Here is a 22,822-nt window from a genome sequence, read left to right on the forward strand (position 1 = left end):
TAAAGAAAAAAAGGAAAAGTCTTATATTTGGATAAAAAGTACAATGTCATTAGCCCTTTGAGAGAAATAAACACCTATTAACAGTTTAAATAGAGAAAAGAAACTACTACTAATCCTTTGCATTTTAAAGAAAAACATAAATGCCAGGACAAAATACACTCCGAAACTATGACTAAGGTATAATTATATCTGTTTGTAGAATTGTTAATGGTTCTGGAGGGTTAATGAGAGTCTTTGTTAAGTAATACCAATCTATAACCCTATGGAATTGAGATGTTCAATCTAATAGCTTCATTTACTTGAAATTAGTGTTGAGGTACTTTTCCTTCATATGTTCAAAAGATCTTTCATAACAAAACTGATACTTAACACTCTTACTTAAGCACTTTGGATCAGAATTAATTTATTGGGGAAGAATTTTTTGCACTAAAAATGATATAAATCGGAACACTTTTCAGGGCCAAAGTTTTAAAGTTTAGATGGAGATAGACATATAGATAGATAAAGGTATGTATATATGTATAAACCATTATTCATTATAATAAATTATATATATGTGTTCTATACCTCAATCAGATTATATCAAAAACTCCTTTTTAATAGCATATCTATTAAATATTTCAGTATGGCAAAGACTGGAGTTTTCATGTCTGGAGCATTTATTTTTGCTTCAAAAACTTCGAGTATAAACAATTGCAAGATACTTTCTGAGGATTGTGCTAGGCTTTCCATCCATATTAGAAAGAACATAATGTACAGAGGCTGAAAAATACTAGAAACTGTTTCACAGTAAATAGAGCTTCAGGCATCTTTACTCACACGTACTGAAGCTTACTTGCCCTCAAAGGAGTCACCAAGATGTTGGTATTTAGAGAATGCAAAAACAATCTATTAAAAACTGAAAAAATTCAACCAAATAGTTCCTGAATCCATATCAACCAAAGCAAATGGTACAAGTAAATTTCCCCAGAATAGAGTGTTGTGATCTGTCTATTATGCACAGACGCAGGCAGGGCAGCTCTACATTAGTATAAATGTGTGGATGACCGAGACTTCTGTCTCTACTGTAATCTGTTACATCTGGTTGATTTCAAGAAGCATTCACTTCCAGTTTTATTATATATTTATTCCCATATATACATATTCAAAGATGAAGTAGAAAACTAATTCTACATAAAAGTTGGTTTGTTTAGTAAAGTTTATTAAGTAGTAAAAACTATTTTTATGTAGGGATTTAGTTTTCAAACCATTTCATGTTTATAATTTCAATAAATTTTTAGAAATGTTTTGAGAGACACGTTCTGGTATTTTGTTCTTTCTACATTGCTGTATGCCTACTCATGTGGCCATTGGTTACTGAGTCTGCATGAATCCGATTCAATACTTATTCCATTTATGGACACATTTGCTCATTTTCTTGTATTTTGTATATCCTTTGTTAGCAGCTACCCCAGCCTCCCCTGGTTCACATTTTCAACCTGAAGTCCTGCATGTGTGTGTGAAGCCTCTGGCCTCAGGGTCTGCTCTCGGTTCCACACATCAGAGAACCTTTAAGAGGTGTCTGTCCTCCACCTTCTTGTTGCAGGATTCCAACACTGGCTGCCCCAACCTGTGATGGTCACACTCCACCAGCCACTAAACTGAAACTATCAATACCATATTTTGACTCTAAAATCAGTAGTTTATTTTAGAGGTTTTTCCCAGGGGTTAGTATTTCGTAGGTGGAGAATCAAAGGTAGAGGTCACAATTTAATGACACCATTTTACTGTTTATCCAGTCAGGAAAAGCACATTAAATAGTTTATACAGCACAGTTGTATTGATATCATATTTTGCATCACAATCAGATTGAGCTGGTTGTGTTTTTAGCTGATTGGATTGGACATATATTTAACACAAAATAGAAGAAAACTTACTTCTGCTTGTGTGTTAGTCACCCTCTTGTCATCTATTTCTGCAAGAGAAGTAGGTGCAATTTAGATACGTTTTCTTATAATATTCACATTAAAATTTCAATAACATGGAACAGAATGAATTAATCATTTTCTAATGCTTATACAATATCCATGACTTAGTCTAGTGGCTGAGAGGGAAGCGAGACACAGAAAGAAAAAGTTGCCTTCTGAGATAACCCTCTCGCAAAGGTTTAAAAGGGTAATAAAAAAATTATACTGAAATCCCAAATTGCCCACCAGCAATCCAGAAGGAGGACCAGGGAAATGCTTCAGACCAGCTGTTGGCTCATGAACTTCACAGTGTTAAGGCACAAATAACCTCTCCTCATGGATTTTGCAGTGTATTGACTGTAGCCTATGTCAATTTTACCTGTTTACCTATAAGCAGAACAAAATCTACTTTTCCACTGAGCCCAATCCTGACTCTAAGAGAGGCAGCCCTCTCTTTTCTATACGCTCCTGGAAAGAATCAGTAACTTTGTCAGAAATATTTCTTATGACACATCTAGGGCAACTTCAAAAATATTTTTAAACATCTTGGAGTCTCTAAAGTTTCTTAAATACAAATGTCCATTATTCAATAAAAATTACTAGATAAAAAAAGAATAATAACTAAGAGCATATGAAAATGCAGAAGCCAACTCATAGGTGATTCACGTATTGAAGTTCACAATCTAAGACTATGATTAATACATTCAATGAAAATAGAAGGGGACAAAATAGATTTAAAGATAAATCATTTTAACATAGAAATATAATCCATGAAAAGAAGCAGCTTCAGAATTTCAACAGATAAGATCTCAATTTAAAATCCAATGGATTAGGGGCATGTTGAATCTAGCAGAAGATACAAATATGTTAATGAAACAGGAGACAACTCAGTAGTTATCCAAACTAAAGTACACAAAGGGAAAAAAAAGAATGGAAAAAACAGAACAGAGAATAACCGACAATTGAGATACAATCAAACGTGTAAAATAAGGATAATTGGAGTCCCAAAAGTAGAAAAGGGAGAGAATGGAAGAGACAATGATCAAGGATTAAAAAACAAATGACACTGATATAAGACACTGAATAAACCCCTAGACAGAAAGAAGAAAACCAAAAGGAGAAAAAGGAAAATTGTGCTTAGACTTAACAATAGCAATACTTCTGATGGCCAAATATAAAAGAGAAAATCTTAAAAGCAGCCAATTGAGGAAAAAAGTCTTCAAAAAGCAGTAAGGTAGACCAAAACAATAAAACGATGGAATCAGATGGTACACATTTAAAGTAATCAACCCAGAGTATTATATGTAGTGAAATTACCCTTCCACAATGAAGATGAGATATTAAATCCTGCCTACTCTAAGACAGTTTTTGCTTTTTTTTTTTTTTGTAATATATATCTTTCTTTTGGTCAAAACTGAAGTAGTAAAGCTCCTTGTCCAATTTCTAATTTTAAGATATTGAAAATTTACAATTTTTCTGATTTCCTTTTGAGTGTAATTATGGCAGTATGGTTCCTGAAATAATATTTCTGATAAAAGCTTGTTGTGTCTTTATTCATAAACACCATTAAGAATGCTCAGCATATGTTTCAGTTATACGTTCTGCTCCATTTAATAAATGAGCTTATATACTTTGGCAGAAAACTGAGATATTATCCTAAGTATATTTATATTTTCACTCAGCATTCTTTTTAATTTTTTCTAGCCCCACTTTGTAGGAAGAAATTAATTCTGTTGCACAGAGGAGTAGCAACAGAGAAAAGCAGTTTAGTCCTCTTTTTGAGGTATCCTAGAGATTTAATCATGACATTGGTGCCATCTTTGACAGTCTCAGAAGGAATTTACCATCAGATCTCTGAAAACAGAAGTGTTTCTAAATAAAACCACATTTCAGCTGATTATCTTCTATTTATATACCTTTGAATATATATGTATTTTTTGGAGATCCTTGGATCACAGCTGATGAGGAGATAATCTGTAGTTGAACCCTATAGAGAAGGGCAGACTCAAGGACAAAATTTCCATAAACGCTTTAGGTTTGCTAGTTCAGGAATGATCACTGACCCACAGGTCTTCAGAACTGAATGAGAATAAATCAAATACAAATGAAATAGCTGTGCACAGTTCAGCTCTTCGTTTTGCATGTGAATTTGTCATTTCCTTGTGGTTTTAGCATTTTAACATAGAAAAAGTCAGTTTTAAAGTACCAGAGAAATCTATCAGATATTTCTTATAGTAGGGGACTAGAATATTGCCTTGTTTCTTTCTAGCAGGGCTATGCAAACTCTCCTAAGACAGCTATGGTAAAGCCTCTGTTTTTGACTTTTTATCAAACTCTTCACTTTCCAAAAGGAACTCTATTCATGAGCCTTCTCGCTGAAAACCTGCTGGGCTCTGTTGGAGGCCTATCATTTGGGGCTGTGAGTTAAACCACCAGGCAGTGGTTTCAGCTGTGTTTTTCTTTGGGCTGTTAGATTTAGTCAAAACTGGGGCCCAAACTGAAGCCGCCAGAGCAATGAATTTAAATGCATTGGAAAGGGGGATGTGGGAAAAGCAGCAAACAGTAGGGATAGCTTCACACTGTCGTGCCAAGATTCACACAGCTGTGTTTTTCTTCTTATATTATTTATAGCTTTCCACTTTTAATTGACAAAATTCGGGATATAGCCTCATTATCAAATAGATTTTTCTCTCTCAGAGCTCCCCACGAAATGGTTCATTTTTGTGGCCGCAGAAAAGAACCAGGTACAAAGTATTCTATGTGGCAACAGTGAAGGAGATGACAAGGAAAACGCAAGATGAATCATGTTGGGTTATTAAGAAAGAACTCTCAACCAGTAATTGTCTTGTGATAGAGGTTAGAAATATTCCAAACTACTTTAATGCTTATATTTCATGATTTCTGCTGTCATTTCCAAACACAGTAAAAGAAGAACAGAAAAATCAGATCATTTAAAACCTCAGAAGTCTGTTTTTCATTAGTAGTCTTGATTTTTATAAACTTGGTTTCTCTTATAAAACATTTTTTATCCTACCACAGAACCAGCTTATGTGGGGGTCAAAGAACTGTTGCATCATCTTATCAGTTGTAATTTTTAGTCTTTGGTAAAGTTTTTCTTCTTGTTTGGCATTTGGATTTCCCACATTTGCGCCAAGAAAATAAATTGATTCACTTAATGCATGGGTTTTTTTTTGGGGGCGGTGGGGATGACATCTGTTTAAACAGTTACACTCATTCCAGTAATTCTGATTTTTAAAAAGTCTATCTTGTTTTCATCGAATTACCTAGAAAGCTGATTATGTCATATTTTATATCAATTTTATAGATTTAAAAAAATATCAGATATTTCAGGTAATTGGACTATCAAGTAATTATTTAACAAGCACTTATTGTCTTCTCAGCAGTGTGCTCTGTCATTTTGACCTAATAAACCTAATACTTTTAACAGAGTATGATTAATGAAGGTTTTATCCAATTTAAAACACTAAAATCTCACTATTCTATCACACAGAATACCACAGAGGTATTCATAGCAGAGTCCCCAAATCAAGACCCATAACTAAGAGTAGGGAAACAAGGTGAACACAAGAAAATTATTCAGAAGTTAATCATTTAAATGGTGATGATAGGGAATTTCAAGAAAATCTACTTTAGAGATAGGTCTAAGAGGCATTGATATGAGAACATATTTAGCTTCTTACTAAAGTTTAGAATATTTAGTACTCTTTCCACTTCATAGAATGCCTTGTTTTTTTTTTTTTTTTTCCCCACTAGCTGTTAAAATTGACAGGGACTTTTAAAATCTGATTTGTAACTTGTACCAGTCCATCAGAAAAATATGGAATAATTTCCATTTTTAAAAAAGGTAATGGAATATAAATGTAAATTTCTTAATGTTCCTTTATAGCTCATAAATTTAATTACTTGACATAATTGTTCAACCTGAAAATATGATATCAGTGTATTTCTAATTTAAATTGTCAGCTCATAATTTTTGAAGACCAATTTTGGGGGCTACAATTCATTAAGAAAAACTGGGAAGCAACGCTACATTTAAAATTAGATTTAAACGTATTAAGAAGCCAATAGAAGTGGATATTTGATAATTTTGAAGCTTCTGTACCTTAATGAAACTGCTAAACTAAAGGATTTCTTGTTTAAGTCAAATTCTTATTTTCTATTTGAGATCCTCCACTGAAAAACAATTTAATTTTTTCCCAAATTTTTTGCATTTTCAACTGTGTAGATGTACCACTGTGAATTTCAAAATAATTTTATCTAAGTAGATCTATCATGAACAGACTATTATAAAATGACGTAAAGTAACAGTTTCCTTTTAACTAGATTTCTCTATAAGAAGTAAAATTCTCTTTTTTAGCTATAGATGAAAGATATATTCCTAAAAGTCACAAAGTATCTCCATATTAAAAATATATGTCCCTATAAACATGTGGTAATATTTTAATAGCTTAATCCACTATAGGCATTCTGTCATCAATAGTAAATGTGTTTCTGTTAGGAACAGAAAGGAAGGTCAGTGGAAGTATATCTTTACAATCCTATCCCACTTCGTATAACTTTTGTAGATTTGAAAAATATAGAAGTTAGCTTTTGTCTTAGAACATCTATAAACATTTTCTTGATGTCATAGGCAATATTTCTCCAAAAAAAGATGCTTTATTCACTTTTAAAGCATGGAAGATTAAACATCTCTGTAATCTAGTTCTAATTCAACTCTTAGTATTTTATCTGTCCTAAAAATCGTAACCTTCATACACTCTCTGTTTTCTTGTCTCAAATGTAATTTACTTGAGGATTTTCAGTATGCTCTAAAAAGCAATGATTATTTATCAGATCAGATCAGTCGCTCAGCCGTGTCCGACTCTTTGCGGCCCCATGAACTGCAGCACGCCAGGCCTCCCTGTCCATCACCAACCCCCGGAGTTCACTCAGACTCACATCCATCGAGTCAGTGATGCCAACCAACCATCTCATCCTCTGTCATCCCCTTCTCCTCTGGCCCCTAATCCCTCCCAGCATCAGAGTCTTTTCCAATGAGTCAACTCTTTGCATGAGGTGGCCAAAGTACTGGAGTTTCAGCTTTAACATCATTCCTTCCAAAGAAATCCCAGGGCTGATCTCCTTCAGAATGGACTGGTTGGATCTCCTTGCAGTCCAAGGGACTCTCAAGAGTCTTCTCCAACACCACAGTTCAAAAGCATTAATTCTTCGGCGCTCAGCCTTCTTCACAGTCCAACTCTCACACTCATACCTGACCACTGGAAAAACCATAGCCTTGACTAGACGGACCTTTGTTGGTAAAGTAATGTCTCTGCTTTTGAATATGCTGTCTAGGTTGGTCATAACTTTCCTTCCAAGGAGTAAGCGTCTTTTAATTTCATGGTTGTAGTCACCATCTGCAGTGATTTTGGAGCCCAGAAAAATAAAGTCTGACACTGTTTCCACTGTTTCTCCATCTATTTCCCATGAAGTGATGGGACTGGATGCCATGATCTTCGATTTCTGAATGTTGAGCTTTAAGCCAGCTTTTTCACTCTCCTCTTTCACTTTCATCAAGAAGCTTTTGAGTTCCTCTTCACTTTCTGCCATAAGGGTGGTGTCATCTGCATATCTGAGGTTATTGATATTTCTCCCAGCAATCTTGATTCCAGCTTGTGTTTCTTCCAGTCCAGCATTTCTCATGATGTACTCTGCATATAAGTTAAATAAACATAGTGACAATATACAGCCTTGACGTACTCCTTTTCCTATTTGGAACCAGTCTGTTGTTCCATGTCCAGTTCTAACTGTTGCTTCCTGACCTGCATACAGATTTCTCAAGAGGCAGGTCAGGTGGTCTGGTATTCCCATCTCTTTCAGAATTTTCCACAGTTTATTGTGATCCACACAGTCAAAGGCTTTGGCATAGTCAAGAAAGCAGAAATAGATGTTTTTCTGGAACTCTCTTGCTTTTTCCATGATCCAGCAGATGTTGGCAATTTGATCTCTGGTTCCTCTGCCTTTTCTACAACCAGCTTGAACATCAGGAAGTTCACGGTTCATGTACTGCTGAAGCCTGGCTTGGAGAATTTTGAGCGTTACTTTACTAGTATGTGAGATGAGTGCAATTGTGCAGTAGTTTGAACATTCTTTGGCATTGCCTTTCTTTGGGATTGGAATGAAAACTGACCTTTTCCAGTCCTGTGGTTTTCCATTGCTGAGTTTTCCAAATTTGCTGGCATATTGAGTGCAGCACTTTCACAGCATCATCTTCCAGGATTTGAAATAACTCAACTGGAATTCCATCACCTCCACTAGCTTTGTTTGTAGTGATGCTTTCTAAGGCCCACTTGACTTCACATTCCAGGATGTCTGGCTCTAGGTGAGTGATCACACCATCATGATTATCTGGGTGGTGAAGCTCTTTTTTGTACAGTTCTTCTGTGTATTCTTGCCATCTCTTCTTAATATCTTCTGCTTCTGTTAGGTCCATACAATTTCTGTCCTTTATCAAGCCCATCTTTGCATGAAATGTTTCTTTGGTATCTCTGATTTTCTTGAAGAGACCTCTAGTCTTTCCCATTCTGTTGTTTTCCTCTATTTCTTTGCATTGATTGCTGAGGAAGGCTTTCTTATCTCTTCTTGCTATTCTTTGGAACTCTGCATTTAGATGCTTATATCTTTCCTTTTCTCCTTTGCTTTTCGCTTCTCTTCTCTTCACAGCTATTTGTAAGGCCTCCCCAGACAGCCATTTTGCTTTTTTGCATTTCTTTTCCATGGGGATGGTCTTGATCCATGTCTCCCGTACAATGTCATGAACCTCCGTCCCTAGTTCATCAGGCACTCTATCTACCAGATCTAGGCCCTTAAATCTATTTCTCACTTCCACTGTATAATCATAAGGGATTTGATTTAGGTCATACCTGAATGGTCTAGTGGTTTTCCCTACTTTCTTCCATTTAAGTCTGAATTTGGCAATAAGGAGTTCATGGTCTGAGCCACAGTCAGCTCCTGGTCTTGTTTTTGCTGACTGTATAGAGCTTCTCCATCTTTATTTATAGTAGGTATATAAAAGAACTATTAAAAGACAAAGTACTGTAATTAGATACTCAATACATTTAGCACCAAGTTCAGATAAAACAGAAAAAAAATTATGTGTGTGTTTACACATCAAAAGGGAAAATAGCATTATATTTGTATAAGTCTTAAAACATTTTTCCTATGAATGATGATACAAGAAGAAAATGAAAACACATTCTTAAACGCAGTTTGTAAGTTAGCACCTATGATAGTCTGTTTTGTATGTAAGGCTATTGCTGCTGCTGCTGCTGTTGCTGCTAAGTCGCTTCAGTCGTGTCTGACTCTGTGTGACCCCATAGACGGCAGCCCACCAGGCTCCCCCGTCCCTGGGATTCTCCAGGCAAGAACACTGGAGTGGGTTGCCATTTCCTTCTCCAATGCATAAAAGTGAAAGTGAAGTCACTCAGTTGTGTCCGATTCTTAGCGACCCAATGGACTGCAGCCTACCAGGTTCCTCTGTCCATGGGATTTTCCAGGCAAGAGTACTGGAGTGGAGTGCCATCACCTTCTCCGATGTAATGCTGTTACTATGGATCTAAAATGGTATATTAGTATTTAAATATATTAAACAGTAATTTATTGCATGTGTAATATGTGTTGGGACTCCTGCTAGGAAGTGGGGTTTAATCCTCATAGAGAGTCTAAACTGTATTAAAAGAGAGTGACAAAGAAACAGCTATAGTACATTGTGATAAATAAGGGCTGTAAGAGAGGAAGCGCAAGGTGAGTGGGGCATCAAACAGCCTTGGCAGAACCAGTGTGGAAGAAAGGACGTTTAAGCTGGCATGGTCCTGTCAGTGGAACAGGAAAAATTGATGAGACAAGGAAGTTGGATGGGATTGGACTAGGGAGGAGAATAAATTTTAATCAGAAGAAAGTGTGGGAGTATATATCACTGGATGTGTGAGAAAACATGACTATTTTTTAGAAATTACACACACACACACACACACACAAAACAACTCAGATATTTGGACAGTAGAATGCCAGGGGTGAATTCAGAGAAGAGTTTGAAAACCTAATAAGCTAGATAATTCAGGGCTTTGTAACTACATTGAGAAATTTGGACTTCATTCTAAAAGTGATGAAAAGTGATGGTTAAAAGTGGTTTTAACCAGAAAGAGGTATGATCAGATTTCTGTTGTAGAAAGAGCCGTTAACAGTTATGCATAGAGTGGTTTGGAGGAAGCTATCCTGAGTAGGGAGGTGTTGCAGTAATTCAGGTGGTAGAAAATGATGATTTGAACTAGATTAGAGAGATGCTTAAGAGAAAGAAGGGTCTTGACTTGGGGGCTCACTGGAAGTAGAAAGGGAGTGACAAAGAAGGAAGAAGAAGTCAAAAAAAGTTTCTGGGTCATAAGATGAGTACTTATGGAAACACTGAAATACTTATTGACTAAGTGGAAGAGTCGGGAATAGTCTTTTTCAAAAGCGAAAGCCAAGCTGAAGATATAGGCCTGAAAGTCATTGTCATCTAAATGGTCAGTGATGCCATGCGATAGGATTAAATTACCCTACAGGAGCATGGTGAACTAAAGAAACAAAGGATCTAGGTGGAACCCCCGCCCCCACCCCCCCCCCCCCCCCCCCCCCCCCCCCCGCCGAGTAATAGCAATAGTTATGGGATAGACTGAGGCAGAGAAGTCTGTAAGGAGACAAGGGAGTAGCCAGGAGGTAGATGGGGAAACTTCGTTGGTAACCTATATGACTCAAGTCATTCTTCAGAAGTAAGCATAAATTTGTCCTGGGTCATCCATTCCACATTTAAACTAGAGGTTCGTATGCAAACTGCTTACACATGACTTGTTGTGTAGGTTATTTGCATTATACCATATCTAAGTATGTATAGGGGACTGGAATGCAAAAGTAGGAAGTCAAGAAACACCTGGAGTAACAGGCAAATTTGGCCTTGGAGTATGAAATGAAGCAGGGCAAAGACTAATAGAGTTTTGCCAAGAGAACGCACTGGTCATAGCAAACACCCTCTTCCAACAACACAAGAGAAGACTCTACACATGGACATCACCAGATGGTCAACACCAAAATCAGATTGATTATATTCTTTGCAGCCAAAGATGGAGAAGCTCAATACAGTCAGCAAAAACAAGACCAGGAGCTAACTGTGGCTCAGAACATGAACTCCTTATTGCCAAATTCAGACTTAAATTGAAAAAAGTAGGGAAAACCACTAGACCATTCAGGTATGACCTAAATCAAATCCCTTATATTATACAGTGGAAGTGAGAAATAGATTTAAGGGACTAGATCTGATAGAGTGCCTGATGAACTATGGATGGAGGTTCATGACATTGTACAGGAGACAGGGATCAAGACCATCCCCATGGAAAAGAAATGCAAAAAAGTAAAATGGCTGTCTGGGGAGGCCTTACAAATAGCTGTGAAAAGAAGAGAAGCAAAAAGCAAAGGAGAAAAGGAAAGATATACCAATTTGAATGCAGAGTTCCAAAGAATAGCAAGGAGAGATAAGAAAGCCTTCCTCAGCAATCAATGCAAAGAAATAGAGGAAAACAATAGAATGGGAAAGACTAGAGATCTCTTCAAGAAAATTAGAGATACCAAGGGAACATTTCACACAAAGATGGGCTCCATAAAGGACAGAAATGGTATGGACCTAACAGAAGCAGAAGATATTAAGAAGAGGTGGCAAGAATACACAGAAGAACTGTACAAAAAAGAGCTTCACCACCCAAATAGTCACGATGGTGTGATCACTCACCTAGAGCCAGACATCCTGGAATGTGAAGTCAAGTGGGTCTTAGAAAGCATCACTACGAACAAAGCTAGTAGAGGTGATGGAATTCCAGTTGAGCTATTTCAAATCCTGGAAGATGATGCTGTGAAAGTGCTGCACTCAATACACCAGCAAATTTGGAAAACTCAGCAGTGGCCACAGGACTGGAAAAGGTCAGTTTTCATTCCAATCCCAAAGAAAGGCAATGCCAAAGAATGCTCAAACTACCGCACAATTGCACTCATCTCACACACTAGTAAAGTAACGCTCAAAATTCTCCAAGCCAGGCTTCAGCAGTACATGAACCGTGAACTTCCAGATGTTCAAGCTGGTTGTAGAAAAGGCAGAGGAACCAGAGATCAAATTGCCAACATCTGCTGGATCATGGAAAAAGCAAGAGAGTTCCAGAAAAACATCTATTTCTGCTTTCTTGACTATGCCAAAGCCTTTGACTGTGTGGATCACAATAAACTGTGGAAAATTCTGAAAGAGATGGGAATTCCAGACCAACTGACCTGCCTCTTGAGAAATCTGTATGCAGGTCAGGAAGCAATGGTTATAACTGGACATGGAACAACAGACTGGTTCCAAATAGGAAAAGGAGTACGTCAAGGCTGTATATTGTCACCCCTCTTCTTTAACTTATATACAGAGTACATCATTAGAAACGCTGGGCTGGAAGAAGCACCAGCTAGAATCAAGATTGCTGGGAGAAATATCAATAACCTCAGATATGCAGATGACACCACCCTTATGGCAGAAAGTGAAGAGGAACTAAAAAGCCTCTTGATGAAAGTGAAAGAGGAGAGTGAAAAAGTTGGCTTAAAGCTCAACATTCAGAAAACGAAGATCATGGCATCCAGTCCCATCACTTCATGGGAAATAGATGGAGAAACAGTGGAAACAGTGGCTGACTTTATTTTTCTGGGCTCCAAAATCACTGCAGATGGTGACTGCAGCCATGAAATTAAAAGACGCTTACTCCTTGGAAGGAAAGTTATGACCAACCTAGATAGCATATTGAAAAGCAGAGATATTACCTTGCCAACCAAGGTCTGTCTAGTCAAGGCTATCATTTTTCCAGTGGTCATGTATGGATGTGAGAGTTGGACTGTGAAGAAGGCTGAGTGCCGAAGAATTGATGCTTTTGAACTGTGGTGTTGGAGAAGACTCTTGAGAGTCCCTTGGACTGCAAGGAGATCCAACCAGTCCATTCTAAGGGAGATCAGTCCTGGGTGTTCATTGAAAGGAATGATGCTGAAGCTGAAACTCCAGTACTTTGGCTACCTCAGTGAAGAGTTGACTCATTGGAAAGACCCTGATGCTGGGAGGGTTTGAGAGCAGGAGGAGAAGGGGACGACAGAGGATGAGATGGCTGGATGGCATCACTGACTCAATGGATGTGAGTCTGAGTGAACTCCGGGAGTTGGTGATGGACAGGGAGGCCTGGCGTGCTGTGATTCATGGGGTCGCAAAGAGTCGGACACGACTGAGCGACTGAACTGAACTGAACTGAAGCATATATGTACTAAAAATAGATACTATATAGAACTTTCTCGTTTCCTCTTTTATGCTTCATTTCAACACAGATTCCATTCTAACAGATAAATCAGATATTATTTTGCTTCTTTATTGCTTATTTTTATTTAAAAACCAGTATATTTGAGGAGGTTCAGTACATCTTCCACATTTCAGACTTTTTGAGAGGTTTGGCAGTAAGTTGGGGATATCATAAGACTCCTTGGAAATCAGTTCTTGTAAAAGAAAATGTTGGTGGTTTAAAAAATAAAAATTCAGACACAGATGGATCAAATTTATTTCCACACACATGAATTTGAATGTGAAGTGGTTGACCAAATGCATTTTGCACTCATCTAAATATAACTCTGAATAGTGAATTGAAAAAAAAATGCTGATTTGTGTGTTCTCTTGCTCTTCTAATATTTAGCCATTTACTAGTCAGTTTTTCTTTGATTTTTTTGGGGGGGCCTCACTGGAGTTGCATTTCCAAAGGTTGAGAAGAAAGTTTTAAAATATTCTTGTTAAAATTTTCTTAAATATTACTTCTTATAGAGGATGCTTCATATAGCCCGTGTCTCATCCCATCAGCCCGTCCATGACTTCAGTCATAGCTGCAGTAAAAAGCTCCAGAAAAGCTCAGCTTCCCCTGCAGCTGACCAAACCTATCTTTTTGTCCTATCTTTTCTTTAAGCTAACACCTTCAGTTCCTTCAGTGCTTATCCATGCGACTTAGTTTCCATAACTTGTGTTATCTTGTTTTTTCTCATCCTGTGAGTGCCCCCTCTTACAAGCTGGTGTGCAGAACCCAGACAAGACCCCAGGTCAAGGCACAAGAAATTATAATTGTGTTATTGTAGTCAATGAATATAATTTGTTTGTTTTCTGCATCCCACCTGCGATATTGTAATTTATAGGGAAAATATATATGTTTGGTTATCTGAATTTGGCCTTCAGCCACAATTCCTAGACAAGAGCTTCCCAAACATTTGGAATTTCCTGAGATAAGAGCAGTGAGATAATACTTGGACTCTTGTCCTCAATTCTTAAAAAAAACTCTTGTCCTCAGTTCTTCAAGGAAGGTGACTTTGGATCCCACTCAAGGTAGGGGCTGGTTGCCAACTATGCGATTAGAGGGTTGGAGCTTTGTCTCACCTCCTAATTTCCAGGGAAGAGGAGAGCGACTTGAGGTTGAATAGGACATTGCCCTATATATCTCTTCACATGGCTGTTGATTCAAATCCTCTAATATCCTTTTATAATACAGTAATCTAATGGGTAAATGAGTTTTCCTGAGTTCTGTGAGCCATTCTAGCAATTTAATCAAACCCAAAAAGGAAGTCATTGGAACCTCCAGTTTGTTAGTAGCATAAGTACCTTCCTGGGCTAACAACTAACATCTGAAGTGGAGGATGGTCTTGTAGGATCGAGTTCTCAGCCTGTGAAACATGGTGCTATCTTTTTTAGAATTAGAATAGAGTTGAATTCTCAGACACCGTGCTGGTGTCCTGAGAATTACTTGTTGGTGTGGGGAAGAATTGGCTTGTTGGTATGAGGAACACACCCCTGTTGGAATTGGGTCTGGAAATTCTTGTCACCACCTCAAAAGAGAAATGCCGCATTTATCTTTCCTCTTTCTCCCTAGCCATTCTCTAGCTCTAGGAGAACTAACCGCAGGTGGAGTTATTGTTGCCAAGGGACAGTATGGGCATGGAGACAGTATATGTGAGTTCCAGCTTCTATTCTTCAGGTGGGCAGCACTAGAAAGGCTGTCTAGGTGCCTCTCAGGAGACCCCAACACAGTCGAGCCTCCATTCTACAGGAATGACTTTGATTATGAGCCTTTTCCTTTTTCCTTCATCCTTATCTCACTCATTCTTGTTTTCTGAGACTACATTCCAGTTAAAGTACTTCCATCCTGACCCTTTTCTCAGATTCTGCATTCCAAAGACTCTAAACTAAGTCACTTATATTTGGCATTTTACCTATGACGTGGAATAGTACTTGGACTTAATAGAACAAAGATCAAGAAACATTCATTTCTATTTCTCATTGAGGTCTAACCAAATTTAAAGGGAAAAACAGTAAGTCATAACTTGTTATTCTGGTTCAGCAGTTCCTTTTCAGTGAGTATAATTACTTAGTCTAATTGATCATAAATAATATTTTGTGTTAACTACCATGTATGCTGACATGAAGAGAGTTATATGTATAGAAAAGAAAAATGTAGGTACTAATCCTGCCTACCAGAAGTTTACAAAATTATGGGAAAAATGAACACTATGAAATAATTAAACATCATATCAAATGAATGCAGATAAATATTCTGTAAATTCAATGATAAGCACTTTGAAGCTGTCAAAGATGGAAATAAACATAATCATATGTTCTCAATCAAAGGGAAGAAGCAAATATTAAAATAGGCTTTGTAGGGTGAAAAGTAATTATATTAACACACGAATGAACATATGTTATATGAATAATTTGGTCTACTTATAATTTTTTTCTTTTTTTTAACTTTTATTACATTTTCTTGGCTCATCCACTTTATTTAGTACAGGTAGCTACATTTGGAAAATCTTTTAATAAGATAAGAGCTTTGTATAAAGTTTTTTCTAATGTTGATGATTGATATTCTATTTTTAGAAATTTTAGAGAACTTTAAAGAGTAGCTATTTTCTTTTAAAAAATCTGTGGTGTATTGCTATACTACTGTTTAAATATTGCACATGTGCCTAAAAGTTTTCAAAATATGACAAAGACTTCTAATTTTCTGAAAGATTGAAGTAGCCAATCCAAGAGAAATGAGAAATCTCTAATAGAGGGCTATTTGAGCAGGACAATTTGATGATCACTTCTGAAACACTTTCTACAAAAATTATGATGAAATAATGTAAGATACCAACATAAGAAAGGATTTCAAAGTAGGCTAGTAACTGGCTCATGTTTCCAGTCCTAATAGTAATTTATTCTGCTCAATAGGAATAGAAAAGTAGATCAATACTTGTATAAGTAGAAAAGTAAAATTTTCAGTATTATAGACAAATGAAAAACCTAGAAATTTAGAATTGGAAGAACTTAATATCTACTGTAAATTCTTACTCAAAGAAAGTTACAACATCAAAATGGTGAAATAGAAAATTTCCATCATCTTGTTCCTAAAGAACCCTAGTATTGAGAATCTCACAAGTCAGAAGTCTAGTGTAGAAGTTCCAGAACACTGTTGGAGCAGAAAAAGAAAATCTGAGAATGTACACATTGAAAAGCATAAAAGGAAGAGTTTCACTTTACCCACACTACTCCTCCCCCAAGGCAGCATAACTCAGTGCCAAGAGAGATCTTCTTTGACCACAGTTTCTCCTACAGGGAACAGAGAGAGTCTGTGAGTGTGTTCCCAGCTTTCCCAGTTGTGTGGGTTGCTGCTAAAGAGACCCACTTCTTTCTCAACCTATCCAGAATACTGAAGTGTGCTGTATAACTAAGAGGTGGGGAGCAGCTGGAAAACTAGCAGTCAGGCTCTTGGTGGGCACTAAAGAGATGTGGATCCTACTAACTGTGTTGCAGACTCCATCAGGAAGCCCACCACAAGCTACTAGGGGTAACCTGCCTATTGGTCCTTCCAGCTGGCCCCCAGACTCCATTCACATCACCCACACACACTCCCACTTCGTGCGAGGTCATGCACTTGCCTTCAAGGGCAGCAGGGGCAAGCTTTTTCAGTAGACTAGTGAGCAAGCACAAAAGCTGGCTCAACTCCATGGGACTGAAAGAAGGCACACAAACCTGAGCATTCAGCATTGCCCTAGGGAAAGTGAATGGGCGACTGTCAGCATTCAGCCTGGTTTTGCCGGATCTAGAGGAGGTATACAATCTTAGCCTCAAGATCCCTAACAGGGCTGACAGAGGTATCTCTCTCCTGAAGCCAGTCAATAGAGATTGAAGTAGGCAAATGCTTCTTCATATGTGAAGAGAGCGATGCAAGTCATCAAAGACATGGCACACCACATAATGTCCTAGATACTGCTGCTGCTGCTAAGTCGCTTCAGTCGTGTCTGACTCTGCAACCCCAGAGATGGCAGCCCACCAGGCTCCCCCGTCCCTGGGATTCTCCAGGCAAGAACACTGGAGTGGGTTGCCATTTCCTTCTCCAATGCATGAAAGTGAAAAGTGAAAGTGAAGTCGCCCAGTCGTGTCCGACTCCTAGCGACCCCATGGACTGCAACCTACCAGGCTCCTCCGTCCATGGGATTTTCCAGGCAAGAGTACTGGAGTGGGTTGCCATTGCCTTCTCCGTCCTAGATATTAACACCACAGAAATGGAGATCTGCAGTTTGCCACATAAAATATTGGAACAAATAGTTGTTTTAAGAAATCTCAGTGAGCTACAAGAGTCAAAAAAAGACAGTTTAACAAACAAGAGACAATTCAAAAAAATCAGGAATCAAGAACACCTGATTTGTTGAACTTTCTGTGTATACATGTATTATGTACCAAATAGAAATTCTGGAGCAGAAGAATGCAATGAATGAAATGAAAAATGCAATAGAGAGCAAGAGTAGACTTGATCAAAGAATAGAAAGAATTGGTAAAGTAGAAAGCAGGTCATTTGAAATTATCCTGTCAGAGGCAAACAAGAAACAAAAGAATGAAAAAGAGTGAAGAAATCTAAGTGAACTATAGGAAACTATTAAAAGAAGTAATCTGTGCATCCCAGAAGGAGAAGAGATGGAAAAGGGGGCAGAAAGTTTATTATTTTAAAAGATGAGAATTTCTTAAATCTTGGGTGAGGTTTACAACTCCAAGTACATGAAACTTGCTGCTAAGTCGCTTCAGTCGTGCCGACTCTGTGTGACCCCATAGACGGCAGCCCACCAGGCTCCCCTGTCCCTGAGATTCTCAGGCAAGAACCCTGGAGTGGGTTGTCATTTCCTTCTCCAATGCATGAAAGTGAAAAGTGAAAGTGAAGTCTCTCAGTTGTATCTGACTCTTAGCAACCCCATGGACTGCAGCCCACCAGGCTCCTCCGTCCATGGGATTTTCCAGGCAAGAGTACTGGAGTGGGGTGCCATTGGCTTCTCTGACATGAAGCTTATAGCTCTCCAAAAAATTTCAACTCAAAAATATGTTCTACCAAGACACAATATAATAAAACTGTCTAAAATTAAGGACAAAGGGAGAATTTTTAGAAAGGCAAGAGAAAAATCTTCACATATAGGAGAACTCCCATGAGACTATGATTGGGTTTTGCAGCAGAAACCTTGCTGTCCAGGAAAGAGTAGAATATATTCAAAGTGTTTGAAGGAAAAAATAGTCACTACAGAAAATAGTGTGGAGGTTCCCAAGAAAATTAAAAATAGAGCTACTCTGGTGGTTTCATTGTTAAGTTGTGTCCAGGCCTTGCAACTCCATGGACTGCAGCCAGCCAGGTTCCTCTGTCCATGGGATTTCCCAGGTACGAATATTGGAGTGGGCAGCCATTTCCTTCTCCAGAGGATATTCCTGACCCAGAGAACTACCCTGTGAGCCACAAGTTCCACATCTGGGTAATTATCCAAAGAAAAAGAAAACACCTATATTCATTAAAGTATTATTTACAACAGCCAAGATAGGGAAACAACCAACTGTCCATTAATGGATGAATGAATAAAGAAAATGTGGTATACATATAGATCTTCCTTAACTTATGATGGGATTATGTCCTGATAACTCCATCATACATTAAAAATATTGTAAGTTGAAAATGCATTTAATATACCTACCTACTGATCATCAAATTTAGCCTCGCCTGCCTTAAACATGTTCAGAACACTTGCATTAGCCTAGAGTTGGGCATAATCATCTAACACAAAGACTTTTATAATAAAGTATTGAATATCTCCTGTAATTTTTTAAATACTGTACTGAAAGTGGAAACCAGAATGGTTGCAAGTGTATTTACCATTGTGATCGCATAGCTCACTGGGAGGTACAGCTAGCTGCTGCCACCCAGCATCAGCAGAGTATGGTAACAAATATCACTAGACCAGGAAAAGATCAAAATTCAATTTGTTTCTACTAAATGAGTTTTGCTGTAGCACCATCATAATGTTGAAAAATTATAGAAGTTGAACTATCATAAGCTAGGGACCATCTGATATAATGGACTATTATTCAGCCATGAAAAGAAAGAAATTCTGCCATTTGTGACAGCAGAGATGGAAATTTAGGGATTACGTTTAAATGAAATGAATCAGAGAATGACAAATACTGTATGATCTCAGTTATCTATGAAATTTTAAAAATTAAAACTCAAAGAAACAGAGAGGTTGTCAGGGTCTAGAGGTAGAGAAAAGGGAAGATGTTGCCAAAGAATACAAGCAGGGTTGTAAGATGAATAAGATCTGGGGATATTATGTACAGTACAGTAACTAGTGAATGATGCCATATATTTTTTGTGCCACCTTAGTCTTATTGGGAGAAGGCGATGGCACCCCACTCCAGTACTCTTGCCTGGAAAATCCCATGGACGGAGGAGCCTGGTAGGTTGCAATCCATGGGGTCTCGAAGTCAGACACGACTGAGCAACTTCACTTTCACTTTTCACTTTCATGCATTAGAGAAGGAAATGGCAACCCACTCCAGTGTTCTTGCCTGGAGAATCCCAGGGACAGGGGAGCCTGGTGGGCTGCTGTCTCTGGGGTCGCACAGAGTCAGACACGACTGAAGCGACAGCAGTAGCAGCAGTCTTATTGATAACCTATATCCACTTTAAAAAATGTACAATGTGAGAGTTGCAAGTTAAGTTTTATTAGGGGCAAAATGAGTACTGCAGCCTGGGAGACAGCACCTCAGATAGCTCTGAGAAATTGCTCCAAAGAGAACAATGGGAAGGATAAGTGATATTGATGAATGGAGAGTACATGCAACCAAGCACATATTTTTTTCAGAAAGTTTCTGCTAGTCTTGTGAAGCTTCTGCTAGTCATGAGAAATAGTCCTCACCATGAAGGGTTTTAGTATTTTAGTAGATATGAAGAGATACAAGAGTAGGGCTTGTAAAATCAGCTCCTGAAATATATAACTATCTGAAGACCTGTCCTGCCATTTTTTCCAGAGCACAAAGTTCCTCATTTCTTCTATCCTCCCTGAACTCCTTCAGGGGGTGATAAAGGCCAGCATCAGCATCATATGATTTAATCCTTGAAGAGATACATGTTAAGCACCCATGTTGTTATTGTTGTTGTTGTTCAGCCCCTAAGTCGTGTCTGACCCTTGGACTGCAGCACGCCAGACTCCCCTGTCCTCCACTAGCTACTGGAGTTTGCTCAGATTCATGTCCATTGAGTTAATGATGCTATCGAACCATCTCATCCTCTGCTGCCTTTTCTCCTTATGCCTTTAATCTCTCCTAGCATCAGGGTCTTTTCCAGTGAGTCATCTCTTCAAATCAGGTGGCCAAAATATTGGAGCTTCAGCTTCAGCATCGGTCCTTCCAATGAATATTCAGGACTGATTTCCTTTAGAATTGACTGGTTGGATCTCCTTGCTGTCTAAGGGACTCTCAAGTATCTTCCCCAGCACCACAGTTCCAAAGCATCAATTCTTTGGTGCTCAGGATTCTTTATGGTCCAGTTCTCATATCCATACATGACTACTGGAAAAACCATAGTTTTGACTAGACAGACTTTTGTTGGCAAAGTGATGTCTCTGCTTTTTAATACACTGTCTAGGTTTGTCATAACTTTCCTTCCAAGGTGCAAGCTTCTTTTAATTTCATTGCTGCAGTCACTGTCTGCAATGATTTTGGAGCCCAAGAAAATAAAGTCTCTCACTGTTTCCATTTTTTCCCCATCAATTTGCCACAAAGTGATGGGGTTGAATGCCATGATCTTAGTTTTTTTAATGTTTAGTATTAAGTCAACATCCGCTGGATACTCATAAAAGCAAGAGAGTTAAAAAAACATCTATTTCTGCTTTATTGACTATGCCAAAACCTTTGACTGTGTGGATCACAATAAACTGTGGAAAATTCTGAAAGAGATGGGAATACCAGACCACCTGACCTGCCTCTTGAGAAACCTGTATGCAGGTCAGGAAGCAACAGTTAGAACTGGACATGGAACAACAGACTGGTTCCAAATAGGAAAAGGAGTACGTCAAAGCTGTATATTGTCACTATGTTTATTTAACTTATATGCAGAGTACATCATGAGAAATGCTGGGCTGGATGAAGCACCAGCTGGAATCAAGATTGCTGGGAGAAATATCAATAACCTCAGATATGCAGATGACACCACCGTTATGGCAGAAAGCAAAGAAGAATTAAGAGCCTCTTGATGAAAGAGGAGAGTGAAAAAGTTGGCCTAAAGCTCAACTTGCAGAAAACGAAGATCATGGCATCTGGTCCCATCACTTCATGGGAAATAGGTGGAGAAACAGTGGAAACAGTGTCAGACTTTATATTTTGGGGCTCCAAAATCACTGCAGATGGTGATTGAAGCCATGAAATTAAAAGACACTTACTCCTTGGAAGAAAAGTTATGACCAATGTAGATAGCATATTGAAAAGCAGAGACATTACTTTGACAACAAAGGTCTGTCTAGTCAAGGCTGTGGTTTTTCCAGTGGTCATGTATGGATGTGAGAGTTGGACTATAAAGAAAGCTGAGCGCTGAAGAATTTATGCTTTTGAACTGTGGTGCTGGAGAAGATTCTTGAGAGTCCCTTGGACTGCAAGGAGATCCAACCAGTCCATCCTAAAGATCAGTCCTGGGTGTTCACTGGAAGGACTGATCCTGAAGCTCAAACTCCAATACTTTGGCCACCTGATGTGAAGAGCTGACTCATTTAAAAAGACCCTGATGCTGGGAAAGATTGAGGGCAGGAGAAGAAGGGGACGACAGAGGATGAGATGGTTGGATGGCATCATCAACTCAATGAACATGGGTTTGAGTGAACTCCGGGAGTTGGTGATGGACAGGGAGGCCTGGCGTGCTGTGGTTCATGGGGTCGCAGAGAGTCAGACACGACTGACAACTGAACTGAACTGAACTGAACTGAGTTTTAAGTCAGCTTTTTCACTCTTCTCTTTCATCTTTATGAAGAGTCTCTTTAGTTACTCTTCACTTTCTGCCATAAGGGTAGTGTCATCTGTGCATCTGAGATTATTGATATTTCTCCCAGCAACCTTGATTCTAGCTTGTGACTCATTCAGCCTGGCATTTCGCATGATGTACTCTTCATAGAAGTTAAATAAGCAGGGTGACTGTATGCAACCTCGACATACTCCTTTCCCAATTTTGGACCAGTCCATTGTTACATTTGCAGTTCTAAATGTTGCTTCTTGACCTGCCTACAGCTTTCTCAGGAGACAGGTAGGATGGTCTGGTATTCCCATCTGTTTAAGTTTCCACAGTTTTTATGATCTACACAGTCAAAGGCTTTAGCGTAGTCAGTGAAGTAGAAGTAGATGTTTTTCTGGAATTCCCTTACTTTTTCTGTGATCCAACAAATGTTGGCAATTTGATATCTGTTTCCTCTGCCTTTTC

General features: G+C 38.4%; 1 protein-coding gene across 1 annotated transcript in view; it reads right to left on the reverse strand.

The window, feature by feature from the left end:
* PPP1R1C (protein phosphatase 1 regulatory inhibitor subunit 1C) overlaps positions 1-22,822 on the reverse strand; it is a 121,623-nt gene that overhangs the window by 67,623 nt on the left and 31,178 nt on the right. The window contains exon 3 of the mRNA XM_027556109.1: positions 1,917-1,954. Coding sequence (XP_027411910.1) covers positions 1,917-1,954 — 38 coding nt within the window. The remainder of the gene's footprint in view (positions 1-1,916; positions 1,955-22,822) is intronic.

Source organism: Bos indicus x Bos taurus, chromosome 2 (genome assembly GCF_003369695.1).
Source record: "Bos indicus x Bos taurus breed Angus x Brahman F1 hybrid chromosome 2, Bos_hybrid_MaternalHap_v2.0, whole genome shotgun sequence".
Taxonomy (NCBI): domain Eukaryota; kingdom Metazoa; phylum Chordata; class Mammalia; order Artiodactyla; family Bovidae; genus Bos; species Bos indicus x Bos taurus.